At 42.5% G+C, this 25,856-nt stretch overlaps 2 protein-coding genes across 4 annotated transcripts; both read left to right on the top strand.

Moving 5' to 3' along the window:
• The first annotated feature begins 209 nt into the window (after positions 1-209).
• On the top strand, positions 210-6,582 carry LOC129813873 (protein arginine N-methyltransferase 5-like). Its single transcript, XM_055866461.1, has 16 exons — positions 210-356; positions 997-1,115; positions 1,259-1,344; positions 1,608-1,742; positions 1,907-2,019; positions 2,125-2,174; positions 2,280-2,443; positions 2,559-2,720; positions 2,809-2,886; positions 3,012-3,070; positions 3,187-3,309; positions 3,559-3,734; positions 3,933-4,136; positions 4,250-4,360; positions 4,461-4,525; positions 4,634-6,582. Exons 1-16 carry the CDS (start codon positions 256-258, stop codon positions 4,784-4,786), a joined length of 1,899 nt encoding a protein of 632 aa, XP_055722436.1. The 5' UTR covers positions 210-255; the 3' UTR covers positions 4,787-6,582.
• A 1,958-nt stretch (positions 6,583-8,540) lies between these two features.
• Positions 8,541-25,675, top strand: LOC129813874 (large neutral amino acids transporter small subunit 2-like). Of its 3 annotated transcripts, none has more exons than XM_055866464.1 (12): positions 8,541-8,693; positions 9,667-9,875; positions 13,369-13,573; positions 14,029-14,180; positions 16,438-16,563; positions 20,288-20,441; positions 20,891-21,014; positions 21,232-21,335; positions 21,742-21,838; positions 22,003-22,152; positions 22,461-22,638; positions 24,403-25,675. In XM_055866464.1, the coding sequence occupies exons 2-12, from the start codon at positions 9,737-9,739 to the stop codon at positions 24,492-24,494; spliced, it is 1,521 nt and encodes a 506-aa protein (XP_055722439.1). In that variant the 5' UTR covers positions 8,541-8,693; positions 9,667-9,736; the 3' UTR covers positions 24,495-25,675. The 3 variants fall into 3 exon arrangements, with proteins under 3 accessions (XP_055722439.1, XP_055722438.1, XP_055722437.1); XM_055866463.1 differs by having other exon boundaries at positions 9,662-9,875; XM_055866462.1 differs by lacking the exon at positions 8,541-8,693 and having other exon boundaries at positions 9,233-9,875.
• The last annotated feature ends 181 nt before the right edge of the window (positions 25,676-25,856 follow it).

Below are 25,856 nucleotides of genomic sequence, written 5' to 3'. Positions count from 1 at the left end.
ATATGATCCCAATGGTTTTTCAAACATCTCTGACAAACAAACGTCTCTATGACGTGACCCCAAACTACCATATTCTCGCTGGACGTGCAAGTGTCGCGACAGTTGTTGAAACGCGTGAAACTGCATTCCGGTGGAAGTCATTTTGATTCTGCGCTTCATATCCACGCTATGACAGCATACGCTTGACAAGAGCCAAAATGGCGTCAGTTTCCCCGATTCTAATTGCAACTCCCTTCTTCCCCATTCACTCGGTTAATGATGGCGTCCCACAGTACAGGGGGCAGGGTGTCTTGCGGGAGAGATTTGAATTGTGTGCCCGAGGTTGCTGACACGCTTGCAGCGGTCGCTAAACTTGGGTAAGTAAACTGCTTCGCTCAAGCAGTCAAATACTGGAGACGAGTAGGCTATCCCTATCTACCCTTTGGCTTCATTTTTACACGTGATGTAGCCAGCTAACTAGCTAGCTATTTTAGCGCGGCAGTAACGGCAAACTAGCTAGGTTCATTTGCCGGTGAAATATTAGCACATGCACTATCACAATGGCTAAGAAATGTTCCTCCTGGCCACTACCTCAATATGATCTGTTGAGAATACATTTGACTGTAGATCCATTACGTTACTTGAATGTATTACCCAATTAAATAACGTTGGCTACTGTAGATCCTTTACGTTACTTGAATATATTATCCAATGAAATGTTAACTACGTTTGTAAAGTAATTTTCGTACAATTAACTTTGCAGGAGCTTCAGACAAGTTTGCATTTAAAATATTTGTTTTATTTAACTAAGTAAGTCAGTTAAGAACAAATTCTTATTTACAATGATGGCCTGCCCCGACCAAACCCGGACGGCGCTGGGACAGTTGTGCGCCGCCCTATGTGACTCCCAATCACGACCGGATGTGATTCAGCCTGGATTAGAACCAGGGACTGTAGATCATCGGTAACTCAACATCGGTAACTCAACTAGTGTCCCATCTGTCCCCTCTCTTTCAGTTTTGACTTCTTGTGCATGCCTCTCTTCCACCCGAGGTTCAGGAGGGAGTTTGAGTTGGATCCAGCCAAAGTCCGATCTGGAGCACATACACGCTCGGACCTGCTACTCTGTGGGCGAGGTGAGGTCAGAGGCAACCTGTATTTATACTGGCCTCAATGGTAGAAACTAGACAGTACATTCTCATTCTCAAGTTCTACTGAGCACAGGAGCATCTACTTACATAACTATCAGGATATTGAATTACAATTCTTCCTTACCCAGACTGGAACACTCTGGTTGTTGGAAAGCTTTCTTCATGGATCGAGACAGACTCAGAGGTGGAGACGGAGCGCAGAAATTCAGAAGCGGTGAGTTGGACATCATGAAAAGACGTATTCACACCGTAACAAAAAGTAGCAAACCGCTTTGCAATGGAGGACGTTTCGCTATGAAAATGACTGTTTCTATTGTACAAATTCAGGTAGGTCCCTCCCCATTTTGTTCTGTTGGGTTCCGTTTGAATTTTAGTGAATACACCATGGCCTCCTTTGTCTGCTCAAGCAGACCATTTGAAACCTCTTTGCCACAGGTTGAATTGGTGCTCTTCTTTCATCCCTCTGTCATGTCTCAGGCCCTGGTCCAGGAGCTGAACTTCTCAGCGTATCTGGGTCTGCCAGCCTTTATGATCCCTCTGAAGGGCCCTCACTGTGCCAACCTGGCCCGCGTGCTGCTCAACCACATCCAGACTGGACACCACTCCTGCATGGTAGCTACAGCAGTCAAGAGTTATCTATCTGTACCATATAAGAACTATAACTCATTCTTAATCCTTGGCTTGTGTTGTGACTGGCAATTTCATGGTATTTCAGTGAACTTAAAATTGAAGTTATAAAACCTACAACTAAGAAACTGTGGATTGTGTCATATCAGTTCTGGATCCGGGTCCCCCTGATTTCCTCTGATGATATGCGTGATGACATCATCGAGAATGAGCAAACGAAACACACAGATGATGGCAGTAATGACGAGAAGACCTGGGCCTGGTGGGTCTGCCGTCACAGCTAGGGCCACATGGCTAAGGCATCAAGGTTTTCAGGCTTGTATTTTTGCTTTTTGTAAAAATTTTGTTTTTGTTTTTAATTTTTCAGGTGGCATTCATTCAGAACTCTTTGTGACTACAACAAGAGAATCTGTTTAGGTAAGGAAGCAGGACAGGGAAACATGGTTAGAGTGTTAACAAACTGATAAGGAATTGTTTTGGTCACAATTGATACTGACCTGTCTTCCCTTCCTTTCCCTGAAGCCATTGAGGTTGGAGCAAACATGCCCACCAACGCTGTGATCGACAAGTGGCTTGGAGAGCCAATTAAAGCAGCTATTCTTCCCACCAGGATCTTTCTGACCAATAAGAAAGGGTTCCCAGTCCTTTCAAAAGCCCACCAGCAAATCATCTTCCGTCTATTCAAGGTACTGTAAATGCTAGGCTATATGGCAATTGTTATAGCAACTACAACCGTTTTATCTTCAGTCTGTCTTCTGTTCTTGAAAATGTATTTTGCAAAACATTTCCTTGTTTTCCCAGCTTGAGGCCCAGTTCATCTTCACTGGCACCAGTCGTCACAGTGAGAAGGACTTCCGGTCTTACTTGCAGTACCTTGAATACCTCAACCAGAACCGCCCTGCCCCCAATGCCTATGAACTGTTCGCCAAGGGTTACGAGGATTACCTACAGTCTCCTCTTCAGGTGTGTGTTTGTTAAGTTTGTAAATAGGCATACCTATTGTCTGTATGCATTGGATTTTTTATTTCTCTATCTGTTCTCTTCCCATTAGCCCCTCATGGACAATCTGGAGTCTCAGACATATGAAGTGTTTGAGAAGGATCCCATCAAATACTCCCAGTACCAGCAGGTAAGGAGCCTTTGACATGCATGTTCTCACAGTATAACACACTAACAGTATTAGTGATGTGGCTGGTAGGGTTTAACACAGTAATATCATTAAGTACCGATTGGGTTCTCCTGATCTTTCTGCAGGCTGTGTATAAGTGTTTGATGGACAGAGTCCCGGAGGAGCAGAAGGAGACCAATACACAGTGAGTAGCTCCAACACCTCACTGTCTGTCCTCTGTTAATGAGTATCTATTCTCCTGACAATCACCTTCCCCCTCTGTATCTGGTGTGTAACCGTATGTATTCTCTGTAACCCCAGGGTGTTGATGGTGCTGGGTGCTGGGAGAGGTCCTTTGGTCAACGCCTCCCTGCGGGCTGCCAAGCAGGCTGACAGAAAGCTCCGTATCTACGCCGTGGAGAAGAACCCCAACGCTGTCGTCACGTGAGTGGAACCTTTTCTCATTTTGAACCCTGACCTCCAAAAGATTTGCCAGCACAGGCTAAACTCATTCCAGAAGATAATTGAAGTCCTTCATTTTTTTTATTCGGGCATTGGGAGTAATTTTGCCGGGTAGCTTTAATAATACTCTCTGGCAGATAAATAAATCCAGATAAAAATGTGTAGTTGGCAACATTAATCTCCACTGAGCTCCTAAAAATTCCCTGTACTGATCCTGTCACACACTCCCAGGCTTGAGAACTGGAAGTTTGAGGAGTGGGGCGATCAGGTGACCGTAGTGTCATGTGACATGAGGGAGTGGGCGGCACCTGAGAAGGCAGACATCATCGTCAGCGAGCTGCTCGGGTCCTTCGGGGACAATGAGCTGTCCCCAGAGTGTTTAGATGGAGCACAGAACTTTCTCAAAGGTAGGGGGGGGAAGTCACTCTAATTGCAGTCATTTGCAACTCGTTGATATTGAAATTTTGCTCATCACTGATTGAAATCTTTATTACGTGATAGAGCTCTTTACATATCATGGTAATTTTCTTTCAATGCCCATTTATTGCCTCAACCACCTCTACCCTTTCATCTTAAACGTGTTCCCGTTCTCTTGTTCCTCTCAGATGGTGGGGTGAGCATCCCCTGTTCCTACACATCCTTCCTGGCCCCCCTCTCTTCCTCCAAGCTGTATAACGAGGTCCGGGGGTGCAGGGAGCGGGACAAGGACCCCGAGTGCCACTTTGAGACCCCCTACGTAGTCCGACTCCACAACTTCCACCAGCTGGCTGAGCCCAAGGCCTGCTTCACCTTCATTCACCCTACCACAGGTAACACACATACACACACACGTCAAACACCCTTACATGGCTAATGCTTCCATGTAAGGGTGCGGTTAATGATCACACATATGTACTAAATGCGCTTCTCTCCTTTCCTTCAGATATGAACAACAACCGGTATCAGTGCCTCAGATTCTCTGTGGGGTGTAACACAGTGCTGCATGGCTTTGCTGGATACTTCGAGACCACACTCTACGGAGATGTCACACTCAGTAAGTAGTAAGAGTGGGGATGACGATTATGATGAGGTTTTAAGGTGTTTTGATATCATTAATTGATATCATTATCAATGTGTGCATCTGTTTGGTCAAGGTATCAAGCCAGAGACCCACTCTCCTGGAATGTTCTCCTGGTTCCCCATCCTCTTCCCTCTCAAAGTAAGTTGACTGTCATAGTCATGTAAAATGTGTCTTTACATTTAGCACATTTTATTACCCAAAAGAATGTAGTGTATTTACTCTTTTCCTTCCCTCTCCCACCTGCAGCAACCGATCCCTGTGACGAAGGATGATGACGTCGTGGTGAGGTTCTGGAGATGTAACAATGGGAAAAAGGTGTGGTACGAATGGGCCGTGACAGAGCCCTCATGCTCCGCTATCCACAACCCAGCAGGACGATCCTACACCATCGGCCTGTGAAGATCTCACACTCGCATACAAACACACACATGCATACAGACACAATTAAACAGGCACTTAGTTGCAAATGAAGTTGAGGTAGTCTTGCTCACAAAAGGTCTAGCATTTTACCTATTCACCTGTAATAATGAGCCTGCTCATACCATGAAACCTACAGACCAGGGTCACAGTGAGGTTTTAGAAACCTGCAGACCAGGGCCAAATTGAAGGTTTAAAAACCTGCAGACCAGGGCCAAATTGAAGGTTTAGAACCTACAGACCTGGGTCACAGTGAGGCTTTAAAACCTACAGACCAGGGCCAAATTGAAGGTTTAAAAACCTACAGACCTGGGTCACAGTGAGGCTTTAAAAACCTACAGACCTGGGTCACAGTGAGGCTTTAAAACCTACAGACCTGGGTCACAGTGAGGCTTTAAAACCTACAGACCAGGGCCAAATTGAAGGTTTAGAAACCTACAGACCTGGGTCACAGTGACGCTTTAAAAACCTACGGACCTGGGTCACAGTGAGGCTTTAAAAACCTACGGACCTGGGTCACAGTGAGGCTTTAGAAACCTACGGACCTGGGTCACAGTGAGGCTTTAAAAACCTACGGACCTGGGTCACAGTGAGGCTTTAGAAACCTACGGACCTGGGTCACAGTGAGGCTTTAGAAACCTACGGACCTGGGTCACAGTGAGGCTTTAGAAACCTACGGACCTGGGTCACAGTGAGGCTTTAGAAACCTACGGACCTGGGTCACAGTGAGGCTTTAGAAACCTACGGACCTGGGTCACAGTGAGGCTTTAAAAACCTACAGACCTGGGTCACAGTGAGGCTTTAGAAACCTACGGACCTGGGTCACAGTGAGGCTTTAAAAACCTACAGACCTGGGTCACAGTGAGGCTTTAGAAACCTACAGACCTGGGTCACAGTGAGGCTTTAAAAACCTACAGACCTGGGTCACAGTGAGGCTTTAGAAACCTACAGACCTGGGTCACAGTGAGGCTTTAAAAACCTACAGACCTGGGTCACAGTGAGGCTTTAGAAACCTACAGACCTGGGTCACAGTGAGGCTTTAGAAACCTACAGACCTGGGTCACAGTGAGGCTTTAGAAACCTACGGACCTGGGTCACAGTGAGGCTTTAGAAACCTACAGACCTGGGTCACATTGAGGCTTTAGAAACCTACAGACCTGGGTCACAGTGAGGCTTTAGAAACCTACAGACCTGGGTCACGGTGAGGCTTTAGAAACCTACAGACCTGGGTCACATTGAGGCTTTAAAAACCTACAGACCTGGGTCACAGTGAGGCTTTAGAAACCTACAGACCTGGGTCACAATGAGGCTTTAGAGCTGGGAATAAGAACCCAATCAATGATTTAGATGGGAGAGATTTGAGACTAGTACTTTACAATATAGTTAGGAGTCAGTTTCAGGCATGGACTATCATCCACATACATTCACATACCTATTGAGTTTAAGTTACTTATTTAGCCGGCAGTCAAGATACCCTCAATGGCAGCGTTCAGAAAGGCAGCCGAATTCTGATATTTTTTTCACTAATTGTTCTTTTGACCAATCAGATCATCTATGAAAAATATCTGATGTGATTGGTCAAAAGACCTATTCCATACAATAACGGATAGATGAAATGGCTCTAAATTGTAACTCAACACACTTAACTGGTTACAACTCCGATACAGCAGTGTGAAGGAGATGGGCTGTTCAGGTCATATGTTTTTCAGGTGTTCATTTCTTTGTTTTGTTACAGTTTTTGTCTGATCCATATTGTCAATAAAGACAACTACTAGCAACTTGCTGCTCTTTGCCCTGTTTGTATATGTGCCTCTTGCATCAACTTACTTATTTAGCATGTTCCCTCGTGGGTTAAATGGCAGGCTGTGATAAGATTGTTATTCCACTGAATTATTTTGAATTCAGGCTATGCCTATATCAAAAGCATATTTGGAATGGAAAACTTAAATGCATGCATGTACACAAAGAAATTGTATATAAAAGATCTATTCCTTTTTGTGTCTGATCAACAGACTGCACCCTGGTTTTAATGTCTGACTGCACCATGGCATGTACTGTGGTGATGTATTCTGTCCAGTAGGTGTCACCATTGGAGAGGTAGGGATCAAATATTGGCATTGAATGTAATTAGCATTTTATTTTTATTTAACCAGGAAAGTCAGTTAAGAACAAATTCTTATTTACAATGATGGCCTACAACATTAGAGGCAAACCTATCAAAATAACACCAAATAAGTAGGTAGCTAAGCCACGCATGCTGTCATTTGGGGATCAGGTCCAATAGAAATGGAGAAGGAACACAGCTATACCAACTGAGAGAAACGTTTATCACATATTCTTGGAATTGCTGGTAAACACCAAGTTTCTTTCTGGAAAAGAAGACAACTCTTTTAAACTCGTCTCCACAAGGCGAGAGGGTTATTGCTGCAGTGCAGACTTCTAGGGAATACTTTCACCTACTCCCACATCAATTTGGCACCAAGCAAACCAGGGTTCAACTACTATTTCAATTACTTTCACATTTTGAAGCAATATTCAAATATTTTGGGGGGAAATTATATGTACTTGGAAAGTATTGATGTATATTTCAAAATATTCAAATGCAGAGTATTTTCAAAGAAATACTCTGATGCATTTGGACCAATGTCCTAGGAGTATTTGTAATGTAATTGGAAATAAGAATTTTCAAATAGGAAATTATTGGAAATTGTTTGAAAATACTTCCAATAGAATTAGCTGATTTCGGCCACATTATTTTAAAATACTCAAATACTGTACACAGATTTTTTTTAATTGAAATAAATAATTTAATACACGTATTTCAACACAGCTCTGGCACCAAGTGACCTTTCTTGACCAGAACACTTAGGCCCTCTAAATAGTGTCTGCTCTAGATATATAGGTACCCTGCTATTTTAGGGTGGGACAAACACTAATGCAAAACAAGCTCATAAATATTCTCAAATGTTGGCTTTAATCCACATCACAAACGAAACTGCTCACTAACCACCATTGATGTTTTCACTCTCTCAAAACGCTGACTGTGTGTGTTGCTGTCTCTGTCCCACACTGTTTTACCATGAGGAGACCAGCAGCAACGCTAGCTCACCCACACACTCACCCTGGCTGCTGTCTTACCAACAAGCCGTGTAAGTAATGTGTGCACACATGATAATTGTCATTATGGCAGTAAGTGACACAAGTATAAGATGTTTTTTCCTCAATGAAACACATTAATTCACTGAGGCATAGCTTGGAATTTGACCAACTCAAAGTCAGTGTTTCTCTCCATCTGTCCGTCTGCGTGACCCTAATAAGGTGTTTTGCCAGATTTCTTGTGATGACAGAGTTGCTCATGTTAAGAGAAAACAAATATCTAGCTGTAAATACAGGTGTGAAGGAGTGCAGGTTGTAGCCTCCACCCCAAAGGCATGGTTGTTTTAGAGGAACCTGTTTTGTTTTTCAGCTCAGTCTAGTTTCCAGACAACTCACAGAAAACACTGAAATCAGTGTTAATGCTATATAATACGATGGCTACTCACACCCTTCCTATTTAATGCATTTGAATTATTTCTATCATTCTACTTCCTCTTGACCTTTCACAAACTAATTTAAACTAACATTCTTAAAATGTATTTGAGTTTACTAAAGCATTATAACAGTAAAATAATAAATTAACAACCCTTCTGAAACGTGGAGGGGAGGGGCTTACCCTGTGTTGACTATTTCGGCCACGTTAATTGGTTGAGCATTTCAAGCAAATGGTGTTAAATTTTCCAGTAAGGCTGAGATCTTGTTCACTTGCTAATGTCGAACAGCTGTCGGGTTTGCTGATAACAGGATGCTGGTGATTGTTCATTTTAAAAGTCACGGCTACTCCGGAGAAGAGGTGGGTCGATCATTTTGTCAATTGCTTGAATTTGAGGCTGTAAAACAGTGTCAAGGATTACAATGGCATAGGCTAAATTGTATCCATCCTAACTGAATCGCCCTCATCACTAAACTACAGGGGCGCAACTTTCACTGAGGACGGGGGACGTCCCCCACATTCTGAAATTGCATTTTTGCCCACGATACAAAACGAGACAATTATGCCGTAGGACCATGCGGACGCCTGTGAGCGGTCGGGTAGGCTGTTTGGAGTGTATCCGACCGGAAAACAAATAAATAATTATGTCCCCCCCAACTCCCACACTTCTAAAACCAAAGTTGCGCCCCAGCTAAGTTATATCATTCATTCTTTTTTTCTTTTTTTAACAAATATAATAACTTTCGGGGCAAATGAGAAATTATAAATAAGTATTGTTATAGGCAACAGGAATGTATAAGTCTGGCACACAGTATGGGTTCTTAGGACATTTCTGTTTACTGATATAGCCTACTGTAAATTGCTTGCCATTGCCAGTTTGCCATTGTTATTTTCAATGTGGTTGACCACCCGCGGTGTATAGTAGGCCTACAAGATTATCTTCAGTGGCCTATTTCCTCTACAAAGCCTATTACTGCTGGGTGATTTTGCGCCTACTTTACGCAGGGAACCTGGGCTGGCTGGTCGCACCGCGTTGCGTCGAACGACTGAATTATTTATGAAGCAATGTAGTTTCTAATAATAGCAGTAATCTCCGTGTAGCCCACACACTATTCGAATGGCAGGGAAGCGTTATAGGGCGGTATATTGCACGCTTCAGTCTGAGCGCTTACATTTTTGTATTAGTTGACTAGAGAAAATTCTCACTGACAATTGCTATTTGTAAAACACATTTGTGCCACGGGCTATGTTTTTTTTATGGCATCAAAGATACGTTTGACACTGATGAATAGTTTTTCTGTAGATAAACGATTTTTGTTCTCCATTAGTGCAGGTAACACCAAACTGAGCTAGGTTGCACTGCACCTGCGCTTTTCATCCAACAAAACTATCTTGGAGACGAGATGACCGATGGTCCTAGGCTGCGGGGCAATGCATCGGCAGATGGGGATACGCTTTCCTCCGAATCCACTGAAGAGGACTCAGGAAGAGTGGCCCTGAAGAAGGAGATTGGCCTTGTCAGCGCATGTGGAATTATTGTGGGCAAGTCATTATTATGCTTATCCGTTGTTCTTGCTATCTATTATCGCTTCCTCAATGTAGGTATGGGTGTGTCCTCCTAAAATCCAACCTAATTGATTGAGATGAAATGTATGGTCCACATGGATTGCACAAACAGTGCTAATTTTGCAGCTGATCTGAATTGGTCTTGAAAAACCTGTTTTCAATCTGTATGTTCTTTAATGGCCAGACTACCTCCTGAAAGTTTTGTGATTGCAAGAAAATCCACATGGCTCAAAATAATACATTATGTGCCTGTGTGAGGTTGTCTATTTAACTGGTATGTGGATTTGTTATAAAATGGCTGTCACAGAGCAGCATCCATCCCACCCACATGCAGTGGAAGTCAATAAAAATAAATCTCAATAATGCTTGGCCTGTGTACCAGCTGCACTTTAAATCATCAGCATGAATCAGCAAAGTGTTCTTGGGGACCTTATATGCTACATACATTTTTTGGTACCCTTCCCCAGACAGGTGTCTTTCCAAATCATGTCCAATCAATTGAATTTAACACAGGTGGACTCATATCAATTTGTAGAAACATCAAGGATGATCAATGGAAACAGGATGCACATGAGCTTAATTTCAAGTCTCATAGCAAAGTGTTTGAAATCTTTATGTAAATAATACATTTGCAAACCATTCTAAAAACCTGTTTTCACTGTCATTGTGGGGTATTGTGTGTAGATTGAGGGAAAACAAATATTTAATCAATTTTATGATAAGGCTGTAACGTAACAACATTTCAGAAAAGTTAAGGGGTCTGAATACTTTCAGAATGTACTGGACTCGCTTGTTTTGTCACAAACTGAAATTAGACTAACTACTAGAATTTTTGCAACCAGGAAATGGCGGAGCTATTTCTGTATAGAAGTGCAGCTTTGAAGGTGCACTACAGAAATGTCACACAGAAATAGCGCACAGAACAGACCTACCACTTCTTAAACTTGCTTTCAAAGAAATGCGAGTTAGATCTCATTCAATGTGAATTTGATCAGGTCACCCAAAAAGTTGCATATTGCAGCTTTAAGGTATACCCTTAAAGGGTATGTAGCATAAACGTAACCACATGTAACAAATGATTTTGCATTAGAATACGCAGCAAAAGTCCCAGTGCAACGTTTACCTTCACTTTTACATTTTGAGTTGTTACATAAAACTGATCAGCTTTCCGAAGAATGCTGAAGTCATGCCGGGAAAGAAAAATAAATTGTGGGGTGTGACTTAATATGGAGGATGCTACAAGTCAGCCTATTCCCTATATGTAAACGCCAACAGAAATAACAAAACTTCAAATGTATAACATCAAATTATACCAAATCAATTGCACTCATGACTACTGGTTTCAATTAAATTCAGCCAATTTACAAGCAAATATGAATTTGTTACATATCCGCTTGCAAGGTTACTAGCCTGCTAACGTTACATTAGTATTGCGTGAGTCAGCCAGATGCTATCAGCATCTACCTTCCAGCAACATTAAAGTAAACCAACTTTTTGAAAATGCATAACACCATCTAACCAGTTATCCAATAATGTTACCGGTATATGTAGTTATCTTATCCAGCCAGCTAAAGTTTTTAGCCTGCTAGCTAGCTTAGCCAGCTAACTAACCTAGCTAGCCAACCACCATGGTCTACATAGCTAAGTAGTAAGCCAGAGAACAATTAGTCTAGCATAGCCAGGAACCCACAGAACACCAAAAAAATTGACAGCTGAGTTGGTTACCAGTCAAAGAGCTAAGGAGAGACCTTCAGAGGGAAAGCTAGCTATTCCAATAGCGATATAGTGAGGTAAATCCACATTACATTTACCCAGTTTATCTCCACTGTTGACACTCGCCGTGTACCGGTAGGAAATAGGTTGCAGGCTTCACATTCACGCTAGGCACAACACCTGGTTTGTCACTCATTCCGAATCCTGCCTTCCACTGGTTATACTATGCCATCAGTCATCAATGGTGAAGTGAGTACTGCATACAGTGACGTGCTCAGGGTTCCCCTATTCTAATCTGCTGACTTCAACCGGACAAACTGTTCTGACTTCAAAGCTTGCTTCTCCTTTTTGGCCCACAAATAAGTCCTAACCCCATCCTTGTGGGTATTACTGCACTAGTGACAAATGACAGAACTACTACAACACTCACCCGACTACCACTAACAAACAAGCATTACTTTATATGGTTTCTTTGTGGATGTACATAGTGACTCACCAGTGCCAACACATGGTTTGGAATGTAATTACATGCTAGCAAGTAGTAGGTAGTGTTAGCCAGCTGAAATTAGCTAGGTAGCACCGGTTCGCCATATGACGATGAGAAATGCATTGTGGGTAGTTCCGAAGATATCCGTAAATAAGTTATTTTTAAGCATTTTTACTTTTGTTTGTGGTTTTAGGTAACCAGATCGTGACTACAACTAAGTTACTAAGTCTTTGACCACACTGTTACGTTAGCAAGTAAAAACTCATTCTTCCTTTCCTTTAAGGGTAATACTTAAGATGTTTTATGTAACTGGGCTCCAGTGTTGAAGTGAAAACCTACAGGACAGTATAGCTCTCCAGGAACCGGTTTAGAGAGCCAGACTGGTGCTGTAGAATCACACTCCATATCAATTTCTCTGCATGTAGATCTAATCTTTTGGAATTACTTTTGCAGTCGGAGTCTGACTGGGAGCTTCCTTCCTGGGTGGTCTTTGTGAATCAAATCAAATGTATTTATATAGCCCTTCTTACATCAGCTGATATCTCAAAGTGCTGTACAGAAACCCAGCCTAAAACCTCAAACAGCAAGCAATGCAGGTGTAGAAGCACGGTGGCTAGGAAAAACTCCCTAGAAAGGCCAAAACCTAGGATGAAACCTAGAGGAACCAGGCTATGAGGGGTGGCCAGTCCTCTTCTGGCTGTGCCGGGTGGAGATTAAAACAGAACATGGCCAAGATGTTCAAATGTTCATAAATGACCAGCATGGTCAAATAATAATAAAAATCACAAGGGATCAGTCAGATAAGCCTGGGGGAAAACGTGACAGTCAGCAGTCTGTTCCTGAGCGTGATTAGTCAGCAGTTGGTGGTTTTGCCCTGCTGTCCTGTTTGTGCTACTGTATTATCTATGACTCTCAAACATTCTGATAATCCTGATCTTATGTTTGAGTCACAACAAGTAGTCTGAAGATGTAGTTGCTGTGTTGAGACTGATGTAAATGAGAAGAGGTAGTGGAAAGTGAGTTATACAGGATGAGAAGTTGGCAAAGGGTCCCTGTGATGTTGCGCTTACTTGGCCACTAAGCAGGAAACTGGACTAAGTGACCGGAAACTCTCACTTTCCATTCCAGTCCACACTCCACTTGTTTGTCAGCCAAAGGCACCATGTCGGCCCTAGTCAATGTTGTGTAATATTACCCTCCACTTTTAAAAGATTGATGCAGCATTTTCCACTCCTCCTTACCCTCCTTGTCTCTTTGTCTGGGTCTCAGGTAACATCATCGGTTCAGGGATCTTTGTGAGCCCAAAGGGCGTTCTGGAGAATGCGAGCTCTGTGGGGCTGGCTCTCATCGTGTGGATTGTCACTGGAGTGATCACAGCCATTGGCGCACTCTGCTATGCAGAGCTGGGCGTTACCATCCCCAAGTCTGGAGGAGACTACTCGTACGTCAAGGACATATTTGGAGGACTTGCCGGGTAAGGGAAATGCATGGTGATGAGAGAATACTTATACTGTAAGAGTACTGCAAGAGAAGTGCTGGTTACATCTGTCGTTTTGAGCCACCCTTTTCTCAGACACAGATAAATTGACAGTATACTTTACAAATGTACCCCCCCCACAAAGCAGTAAATTACCATTCTTTTGTCCCCCACCATTTCCTGTGTGTCATTAACCTTGTTTTAATGTCTGCCCTTTATTGTACACATACATCAGCCCATATTATTGAAAAGTCTGCTAGTTGGTTCTTTGTGTTCCCACTGTCCTCTAATGAGCACTGGTATTTATTTTCCTCACATACAGTATCAAGTATTCTGACAGGTTTTTGCTCTACATCAGAAATGTAGACGTTGATATGCGTGATTGAGGTGTTTTGACGTGTGATTCTCCGACCCCCTCCCTCCTTCCCTCCCTCCCTACCTACATCTCCCAGGTTCCTGCGTCTGTGGATTGCGGTATTGGTGATCTACCCCACCAACCAGGCGGTCATCGCCCTCACCTTCTCCAACTACATCCTGCAGCCCCTATTTCCCTCCTGCGTCCCCCCAGAGAATGGCCTCCGCCTGCTGGCTGCTGTCTGTCTATGTGAGCACCTCAGAACATGCTTAGTTTTTTTTGGACTACTTTGTTTTTTTGGACTACTTTGGACTACTTTGTTTACTTCAGCATGATCACTGGCCCTCCTGGTGCTCTTCGCTGAATTTGCGACTTGAGGGATATTTGGGGAGGCAGGGTAGCCTAGTGGTTAGAGCGTTGGGCTAGTAACCAAAAGGTTGCAAGTTCAAATCACCGAGCTGACAAGGTACAAATCTGTCGTTCTGCCCCTGAACAAGGCAGTTAACCTGTTAAAGCTGGGGGCGCTGTTGTCACTTATGGTAATCGTGTAATTTTTGAAACGGCTTCCTACAAAATTCTTGATCGTACAATATGCATATTATTATTATTATTGGATAGAAAACAGTCTATAGTTTCTATAGGAGTTGAAATTTTGTCTCTAAGTGGAACAGAACCCATTCTACAGCAATTTCCCTGACATGGAGTCAGATTTCAGAAATTTTGGCCACTGTTCTGGAGTCAGTTTTAAAGCCAATGTTATTCCTATGAGTATACGGACACTGCTTACGTCTTCCCCTGGATGCCTTTACGTGATGACGATTTGAATGGGGTCGATTGCGCAATCACAGGCACTATAAATTAAAAAACCCTGTAGCTAGTAAGTCTTTTGCAGCTGCGTCATGCGCGTGGAGGACACCGACCCGCACCTGTTCCAAGCATTAGTGTTGGGAGTAATCTTTCTCCGGTCATGTTAAGACTCGTTATAGGAGTTAAAAACATCATAAGGTAGTTAATTTAAAGCGTTTTATAGCAATTTATATCCGTTTAGTGCGATTTTGGGACATTTATTTCTGAGACGCTGTGAATCTCTGGGCACGCTTCCAGTTCATCCCGAACGCAGTTGGCATTTCCACATGGCAAGAGGACAGCTTTCCACCAAAAGACGATTAGACCCAAGAAAGGATCCTTTGCCCAAGATACTGATGGAAGAACAGCTCAAAGTAGGACATTTTTATTATGATAAATCGTGTTTCTGTCGAAAAATGTTAGTGGCTTAGGACGCCATGTTTTTTGACGTAGCTTCGCTTGGCGCAAATTGTATTGAAAAGTAAGGATAATTTAAAAAATGTAATTCCCCGATTGTATTAAGAATTAAATTGTCTATCAATCGCTGTCCACCCTATATTTTTTAGTCACGTTTATGAGTATTTATGTATACGAGTAGATCACTGTCTAATATGGCGCACGGACATTTTCTCACCAGCTGGGCTACATTTCTCATTGTCTAACCATGATTTTGGTGGCTAAATATGCACATTTTCGAACAAACTGTATATGTATGTTGTAATGTGATGTTACAGGGGTGTCATCTGAAGAATTCTGAGAAGGTTAGTGAAAAAAATAATATATTTTGGAGATGTTTACGTTATCGCTCTCTTTGGCTAGAATCAATGCTGGGGTAATGTTTGCACATGTGCTATGCTAATATAACGATTTATTGTGTTTTCGCTGTAAGACACTTAGAAAATCTGAAATATTGTCTGTATTCACAGGATCTGTGTCTTTCGATTAGTGTATGCTGTGTATTTTTACGAAATGTTTGATGATTAGTAGTTAGGTAAACACGTTGCTCATTGTAATTATTCTAGTCCATTTGTGACGGTGGGTGCAATTGTAAACTATGCCAGCTACCTGAAATATGCACATTTTTCTAACAAAACCTATCCCATACCATAAATATGTTATCAGACTGTCATCTGATGAGTTTTTTTCTTGGTTAGGGGCTATAAATATCTTAGTTTAGCCGAATTGGTGATAGCTACTGGTGTTGGTGGACAAATAAAAGATGGTGGATAATGCTAATGTGTTTTTAGGTAATAGATTTACATCTTTACATATTGTGTCTTCCCTGTAAAACATTTTAAAAATCGGACATGTTGGCTGGATTCACAAGATCTGTGTCTTTCATTAGCTGTATTGGACTTTAATGTGTGAAAGTTAAATATTTTAAAAATATATATTTTTTTTAATTTCGCGCTCTGCCTTTTCAGTGGAATGTGGGGGGGGTGTGCCGCTAGCGGCACCCTCATCCTAGACAGGTTAACCCACTGTTCCTAGGCAGTCATTGAAAATTAGAATTAGTTCTGACTGGCCTAGTTAAATAAAGGTTAAATAAATATTTGTAGGTCAAATCTACCGTATTACTCAGTCTAGTATAGTGTTACTGTATTCCATGTGTGGTAAGTTGCTATGATGCGTGATGTGACTCTTCCTCCTTTTGTCCCAGTGTTGCTGACGTGGGTGAACTGCTCCAGTGTGCGCTGGGCCACTCGTGTTCAGGATGTCTTCACTACTGGGAAGCTGCTAGCCCTGGGTCTTATCATCATCATGGGCTTTGTGCAGATCTGCAAAGGTAGACTCGGTCTCTTGGATTTTGATTCTGATCTGTAACTGTTGATTTGTTTCATCATTCATTACAAAGTCATTGGGATGTCTACAGGATAGCCCTACTGTACGTAGAGTATTGGCAAAGACAGTACACTATGTAGATGCTTCTCCAATCGAAAAAAAATAACTGCTTTTCCAATAGAAATCCCAGATCACACTTGTAGGAGAAATCATGGTGACGTTGGCAAGCTAAACTCATGCATAGAAACACGTCATGGGGTCTAACGGTAGTCTCGTGCTGAACTGCCCATGTTCAGGCTGTCAAATCAAAGGCACTCCATGTTGTTTTTGACCGTGTCGTTCCCGGAAGTCTCGCAAAGTTGCGCCTCGGATTTACAAACTCTGTGCTATCGTTCCCCACTGACACATACTTTACGGTCTTAATCTGTCTCCACCTGCTGGACAAAGTGTCTGAGGCCACTAGAAGTTTGAGAAACTAGTCTAATCTGTTATTCACCCAGAACCTTTGATACACAAGAATAATCACAAGATGTGAGAGGGGGAAGTATGGCTGAATAAACATAGTGCCAGAACACCATAATACTGTTAACTCGTGCTTTCCACAGGATTTGCATTGTCCCTATGTGAGAGAGGGGATTAAAGTCCCCTTACCTCTTCAACCCACACATAATCTCTGACCAAACCAGGACCCCAGTGTCCTGTCTAGAGCGTGATGTCACGAGCTCTGCTGGTCGGCTCCTGCGTAGCAACCTAGCGGTGCCAAAAGCCCCGGACTACCCTAGAAAGCTATGTAAATTACCATTGGCAGAATGGCCAAACGAAACACTTTTTTAGACTGCTGTTTTGGCCTCTAAAATGTGTTTATTATGAAGCTCGATCCCCACTGGTAATAATTTTAAAGTTCGCTACAAATCGGGATATTTAATTAAATATACAGTGTAAGTCGGAAGTTTACATACACTTAGGTTGGAGTCATTAAAACGAGTTTTTCAACGACACTACAAGTTTCTTGTTAACAAACTATAGTTTTGGCAAGTCGGTTAGGACATCTTCTTTGTGCATGACACAAGTCATTTTTCCAACAATTGTTTACAGACAGATTATTTCACTTATAATTCACTGTATGACAATTCCAGTGGGTCAGAAGTTTACATACACGAAGTTGACTGTGCCTTTAAACAGCTTGGGAAATTCCAGAAAATGATGTCATGGCTTTAGGAGCTTCTGATAGGCTAATTGACATAATTTGAGTCAATTGGAGGTGTACCTGTGGATATATTTCAAGGCCTACCTTCAAACTCAGTGTCTCTGCTTGACATCATGGGAACGTCAAAAGAAATCAGCCAAGACCTCAGAATTTTTTTTTTTAGACCTCCACAAGTCTGGTTCATACTTGGGAGCAATTTACAAATGCCTGAAGGTACCACATTCATCTGTACAAACAATAGTACTCAAGTATAAACACCATGGGACCACGCAGCCGTCATACCGCTCAGGAAGGAGACGCCTTCCGTCTCCTAGAGATGAATGTACTTTGGTGAAAAAAGTGCCAATCAATTCCAGAACAACAGCAAAGGACCTTGTGAAGATGCTGGAGGAAACGGGTACAAAAGTATATATTTCCACAGTAAAATGAGTCCAATATCAGCATAACCTGAAAGGCCGCTCAGCAAGGAAGAAGCCACTGCTCTAAAACCGCCATAAAAAGCCAAACTACGGTTTGCAACTGCACATGGGGATAAAGATTGTACTTTTTGGAGAAATGTCCTCTGGTCTGATGAAACAAAAGTAGAACTGTTTGGCCATAATGACCATCGTTATGTTTGGAGGAAAAAGGGGGACGCTTGCAAGCCGAAGAACACCATCCCAACCGTGAATCACAGGGATGGCAGCATCATGTTGTGGGGGTGCTTTGCTGCAGGAGGGACTGGTGCACTTCACAAAATAGATGGCATCATGAAGAGGAAAATGATGTGGATATATTGAAGCAACATCTCAAGACATCAGTCAGGAAGTTAAAGCTTAGTCGCAAATGGGTTTTCCAAATGGACAATGACCCCAAGCATACTTCCAAAGTTGTGGCAAAATGGCTTAAGGACAACAAAGTCAAGGTATTGGAGTGGCCATCACAAAGCCCTGACCTCAATCCTATAGAAAATTTGTGGGCAGAACTGAAAAAGCGTTTGTGTGAGCAAGGAGGCCTACAAACCTGACTCAGTTACACCAGCTCTGTCAGGAGGAATGAGCCAAAATTCACCCAACTTATTGTAGGAAACTTGTGGCAGGCTACCCAAAACGTTTGACCCAAGTTAAACAATTTAAAGGCAATGCTACCAAATACTAATTGAGTGTATGTAAACTTCTGACCCACTGGGAATGTGATGAAAGAAATAAAAGCTGAAATAAATCATTCTCAACTATTATTCTGATATTTAACATTCTTAAAATAAAGTGGTGATCCTAACTGACCTAAGATGGGGAGTTTTTACTACGATTTAAGAATCAGGAATTGTGAAACTGAGTTTGAATGTATTTGGCTAAGGTGTATGTAAACTTCCAACTTCAACTGTACTTGTCAAATATAAACGCAACAATTTCAACATTTTTACTGAGTTAGTTCATATAAGAAAATCACTCAATTGAAATAAACTCATTAGGCCATAACCTGTTGATTTCACGTGACTGGGCAAGGTGAGCATTTGCCCACTGAAGTCGGTTATGAGGCCGAACTGCAGTCAGGTCGAGATACTGAGGACGGTGAGCATGCAGATGAGCTTTCCGAGATGGTTTCTGACTGTTTGTGCAAAAATTATTTGATTGTGCAAACCCTCAGTTTCATCAGCTGTCTGTGTGGCTGGTCTTAGACGCTCCCGCAGGTGAAGAAGCCGGATGCGGAGGTCCTGGGCACGGGGTCTGCGGTTGTGAGGCCGGTTGGACGTACTGCCAAATTATCTAAAACAATATTGGAGGCAGTTTTTGGTAGAGAAATTAACATTGAATTCTCTGGCAACTACTTTAGTGGACATTCCTACAGTCAATATGCCAATTGACCGCTCCCTCAACTGTAATGATCATGGTGTTTAATCAGCTTCTTGATATGCCACAGCTGTCAGGTGGATGGATTATCTTGGAAAATGAATAATGCTCACTATCAGGGATGTAATCAAATTTGTGCACAAGATTTGAGAGAAATTAGCTTTTTGTGCTTATGGAAAATGTTGGATTAAAAAAAAAATTCAGCTCATGAAACATGAGACCAACACTTTACATGTTGATTTATATTTTTGTTCAGTGTCGTGACGCAGGACCACGTGCTGACAGACAAATCACGGGCCAGTAGGCTCTGAGGGCCACGCCCTCATGCCATAGACATTAAGGTTGACTCTCAGGCAGGATGAAAATGACTACATCGACCACAATCCTTTCCTGCAGTTACAGCCACTTTCAACATGATCCTTAGTGATTTTTGTTGTTGGTGCCGTTCAGCTCAATTCAGCAATATAGCGCTCTTCAAATAAAAATACTTCTGGCTTCATGCGCCATCGGATTTTTTACATATTAATAGATGGATGATATCAGTGCTGTCACGATCTACTGGTTTTAATGTCCATGGACCCCACACACAATTCCACCACCCACTCTGTGGTTGTTTGTTGTTTGTTGTTTGTTTGTTGTTTGTTGTTTGTTGTTTGTTGTTTGTTGTTTGGTTTGTTTGTGTTTGTTCCCAGGGGAGTATTACTGGCTGGAGCCAGCGCATGCATTCGAGACGTTCCAGCCCTATGACATTGGCCAGATAGCCCTGTCCTTCCTGCAAGGCTCCTTTGCCTACGGGGGATGGAACTTCCTCAACTATGTCACAGAGGAGCTTGTCGACCCCTACAAGTGAGCTAGATCCTCCAACTTGACCGAAATCACAAGTTGCACATGGTCTCAACAGGGTAGCATTACATACACACACAATCTAGCCAGTTTCATGTCTGGTTATCATTAGTGCCCGACTTGGGCAGGAGCTCACCGGAGTGGAGTACCAGCACCTAAAATGTTCTACTGCTTGAGCTCCTGCACCTCTTATAGAATAGTAGCTCAAAAGTATTGTGGAAATGCTGCACCTAAATATATATGGTACCGGCAACCAAAATGAGTATCGGTACCTATTTCAGTCCAAGTCCAGCACTGGTTATCTTAGTCAACCATGATCTATACCTATAACTCTGTATTACAGATGAGACGGTGTCCTGTTAGGCCTGTTATCAATTCGGATGGTAATTCACACCATAAATACACCCCCACCAGAACCCCAGCTCTTCAACCCTGTTCTCTCTGTATAACAGGAACCTTCCTCGGGCCATCTTCATCTCCATCCCTCTGGTGACTTTTGTTTATGTGTTCGCCAACATCGCCTATGTCACCGCCATGAGTCCTCAGGAGCTGCTGGCCTCCAATGCCGTTGCTGTGGTGAGATGCCCCGGCCCTCCCCATTCCGCTGCCCTTGTGTAGCTGCTTTTGGGAATGGCTGCTTTTGGGACTCATGCGGCTTGGTATAAAGTCTGGTTATCAGTAGAAAATGCTTTTAGTCACCAGTCTTGGATTTCAAAGTCATCCAGAAACATCAGTTAGCAGAATTTGTTTGTGTTGAAACTCTCCTCTCCTATGTCCACAAATTCTCTCCCAGACATTTGGTGAGAAGTTACTTGGAGTGATGTCATGGATCATGCCCATCTCTGTCGCTCTTTCTACCTTTGGGGGGGTCAATGGCTCCCTCTTCACGTCGTCAAGGTCAGTTTATGCACCCCGTCCTTCTCTCTTGCTCTCACGCTGTCTGTTATTTACATTCCCCATTCTTGCCTCCTGTCTGTGGTGCGTCCTTCATACGTGTGGAAATATCAGACCACAGAATGATCACATCTAGTCACTATGATTCCTGTTCTTTCTGCACCAGCTCTTCCCCTTTCTTATTCCATATGTTGCACCCCTGTGTGCCTCTACCATCACTGCCTTGCTTTGTCTTCATTTCTTTGTGTCCCATTTGTTATCACCTGTGTTTGTTTTTCTACACCTTAATGGACAGTAAAAAAAAAAATAATGCCCTCCTTCTTTGCGAGTCCAAAAGCAACAAGAGAGGACTGTTTTTCCAGTATCTCAGTGCTGACCTTAAGTTCATGTTCTTCACTCTTTCATTCAGGCTATTTTTTGCTGGAGCAAGGGAAGGCCATCTCCCCCGGCTACTGGCAATGATTCATGTGAAACGCTGTACCCCAATCCCAGCCCTACTATTCACTGTGAGTCCTAACTTTACCCAACATAATCTCTCTTCCTCTCTCACCTACAAACGTGTCATCCCAGTTCACTCTCTCTATGTACAGTAGTCTCTCGAGTGTTTAATGCCTAATTTGACTTTAAAATGAATGGATGACTTTTGCCCCACCACCCTGTTTCTTTACAGTGTATTTCCACCCTACTGATGCTGTGCACCAGTGACATGTATACCCTCATCAACTATGTGGGCTTCATAAACTACCTCTTCTATGGGGTCACCGTCGCTGGGCAGATTGTGCTGCGCATCAAACAGCCAGACCTATATCGGCCTATCAAGGTAAACCCTTCATATGTCTGTGCTTCCATCACTCAATCCGATTGGACAAGGTTATTGCTTGCTTGCACATTTTGGGAGGAGAATGGTTTTGATAAGAATTCTTTACTCAATACTGTCCTGATTGCAGTCATGGGTCTAATCTTGTTTATGACCAGTTACAAGCTGACATATGCACAATGCCATAACTGCCAAAGCATGTGTTGTGTTCCCCCTGTGGATTGTTAAATTGTTTACTCTGTACTTTGTATGCATTACATTCTTTGTGTACATTTGATCATGTATGAGATTGTTGGCTGTCCTGTCTTCAGGTGAGCCTGGTGTGGCCAGTGATCTACCTGTTGTTCTGGGCCTTCCTGCTCATCTTCTCGCTGTACTCTGAGCCTGTGGTGTGTGGCCTCGGCATGGCTATCATGCTGACTGGAGTCCCTGTCTACTTCCTGGGGGTCTACTGGGACAACAAGCCCCAATGCTTCAACACCTTCATCGGTATGGAAACCATATTCACTAGTGATGATGCTCATTACTACGACCCCTAGTTCTTCCTGGTCAAGAAAGACTGGGTTCTAGTAAAGTTGTAAATGACAGTACCTGTACCATTTAATGTAGTGCAAAATGCTTAGCCTTCGGGATTACAGTCGTGGCCAAAAGTTTTGAGAATGACACAAATATTAATTTTGACAAAGTCTGCTGCTTCAGTGTCTTTATATATATTTTGACAGATGTTATTATGGACTACTAAAGTATAATTACAAGCATTTCATAAGTATCAAAGGCTTTTATTGACAATTACATGAAGTTGACGCAAAGAGTCAATATTTGCAGTGTTGACCCTTATTTTTCAAGACCTCTGCAATCTGCCCTGGCATGCTGTCAATTAACTTCTGGGCCACATCCTGACTGATGGCAGCCCATTCTTGCATAATCAATGCTTGGAGTTTGTTAGAATTTGTGGGTTTTTGTTTGTCCACCCGCCTCTTGCGGATTGACCACAAGTTCTCAATGGGATTAAGGTCTGGGGAGTTTCCTGGCCATGGACCCAAAATATCGATGTTTTGTTCCCTGAGCCACTTAGTTATCACTTTTACCTTATGGCAAGGTGCTCCATCATGCTGGAAAAGGCATTGTTCATCACCAAACTGTTCCTGGATGGTTGGGAGAAGTTGCTCTCGGATGTGTTGGTACTATTCTTTATTCATTACTTTGTTCTTATGCAAAATTGTGAGAGCCCACTCCCTTGGCTGAGAAGAAACCCCACACATGAATGGTCTCAGGATGCTTTACTGTTGGCATGACACCGGACTGATGGTAGCGCTCACCTTGTCTTCTCCGGACAAGCTTTTTTCCGGGTGCCCCAAATAATCGGAAAGGGGATTCATCAGAGAAAATGACTTTACCCCAGTCCTCAGCAGTCCAACCCCTGTACCTTTTGCAGAATATCAGTCTGTCCCTGATGTTTTTCCTGGAGAGAAGTGGCTTCTTTGCTGCCCTTCTTGACAACAGGCCATCGTCAGTCTTCACCTCACTGTGCGTGCAGATGCACTCACACCTGCCTGCTGCCATTCCTGAGCAAGCTCTGTACTGGTTGTTCCCCGATCCCGCAGCTAAAATCAACTTTAGGAGATGATCCTGGCGCTTGCTGGACTTTCTTGGGCGCCCTGAAGCCTTCACAACAATTGAACCGCTCTCCTTGAAGTTCTTGATGATCCGATAAATGGTTGATTTATGTGCAATCTTACTGGCAGCAATATCCTTGCCTGTGAAGCCCTTTTTGTGCAAAGCAATGATGATGGCACGTGTTTCCTTGCAGGTAACCATGATTGACAGAGGAAGAACAATGATTCCAAGCACCACCCTCCTTTTGAAGCTTCCAGTCTGTTATTCGAACTCAATCAGCATGACAGAGTCATCTCCAGCCTTGTCCTCGTCAACACTCACGCCTGTGTTAACGAGAGAATGACTGACATGTCAGCTGGTCCTTTTGTGGCAGGGCTGAAATGCAGTGGAAATGTTTTTGGGGATTCAGTTCATTTGCATGGCAAAGAGGGACTTTGCAATTAATTGCAATTCACCTGATCACTCTTCATAACATTCTGGAGTATATGCAAATTGCCATCACACAAACCGAGGCAGCAGACTTTGTGAAAATTTATATTTGTGTCATTCTCAACTTTTGGCCACGACTGTATTGATATGAAATCTATTTTTTCCTCTTCTACACTTGGTTACTCCTCACTTCCTTCTCCCACCCAGGTAAGATGACCCACGTGTGCCAAAAGTTCTGTGTGGTGGTGTACCCAGACATGGGCGAAAGCAGAAATGTAGGAAACCAGGGAACGGCATAGGGACAGAAAGAAGAACTGGGGAATGTGTTCAACCCATCTGAATGAACATTGGCACAGACAGTCACACTCTTAAAAGGGTGTCGAGAGAGACTGGGAGACATCAAAAGATGGACAGATGCACTCAAGGAGATATGCTACAGCACTTGGTTTTCTCTCTTAAATGTTGACTGGCCTTAAGACTTTACACATCTGCCTCAATGCAATACTACTGCCCATTCCCATGAGTCTGAGCTGCAATATCAATATATTGGACAGATGAGTAATGTTGATGTTCAGATGTAAAGATAATTTTCTGTAGGATCTGTTTTGGGAAATGTTGTACTGTATTGTCTTTTATTTAGATTTTGGTATTGGTTTAATATCTGTTTTGGTTGTGGCAAAGTTTAATAGTGTTCTTAATGTATAGTCTTCCACATAACACTAAACAAACTGTCATTCCCTAAATGTTTTTGTTTACTGTGTTTAATTTATCACCCCTTTTCATTGTTTTATGTAATTGTTGTACATGAGTGTAATGTCTTCTGTAAACGGCTCTTCAACGTACTATAGAGGGTAGGTGTATGGTGTATTCCTGAACGACCAGATCCTTTTACGTGATAAAGCCACTTTAAAGTCACGTTATATCACTCTCTCACAACTTGTTGATGTTCAAGATTAGATTTTTAATTCTTGCTAAAGAACTAGCATGACCATACACTGAATGTAGCAATAATTATGTAAACAAATGATTAATAATCATAGAAATTCTGCATATATAATTTACAATATGTTTTGCTCAAGGGCACACTTCTGTATGGTTGTCAATAATAATGCAACGTACTCCTATAATGCCAGTCACAGGTCTTTTTTTTTGGTGATACACATCTTGCATTGACTGAAATGTTTTACTGTGCTGCTCAGCATGGAATCACTAATTCCTTACACTTTCAAGTTTCATTAACATCTTATATTCTCAATATCAATACAAACACGCAATGAAACACACTAACAGTTCTAGTCACCTGAATGATAAGAAATTCCTTACTGAACTGCCACCATGTTTCTTACAAGCTTTGTTACACTGTTTGTAAAGCTACAACAGGCAATGAAAATGAACAGGCATGCTCCCACTGTCTCCTTGTGGTGCTGGGAAGCCCAATGCTGGTGGTTTAGTTCCTTCCATTAAAATCCTCCCACAAACACTACCTCTCTGCGCCATTTATGTGGTCTGATCTATGCTTTCGAGGATATTACTTCACTTTCCATTTGATATTCAACACCGCCTTGATGTATGCAATAAATGTGCCACACTGTTTAGTAATAACATGTAATACCGCTCTCATTACGTAAATGTGTTTGAGTTGTGTGTCTGCAGCAGAAAAG

The sequence above is a fragment of the Salvelinus fontinalis genome, chromosome 17, assembly GCF_029448725.1.
Source record: "Salvelinus fontinalis isolate EN_2023a chromosome 17, ASM2944872v1, whole genome shotgun sequence".
In the NCBI taxonomy this organism is placed as follows: domain Eukaryota; kingdom Metazoa; phylum Chordata; class Actinopteri; order Salmoniformes; family Salmonidae; genus Salvelinus; species Salvelinus fontinalis.
This window is presented reverse-complemented; position numbering and strand designations above follow the sequence as displayed.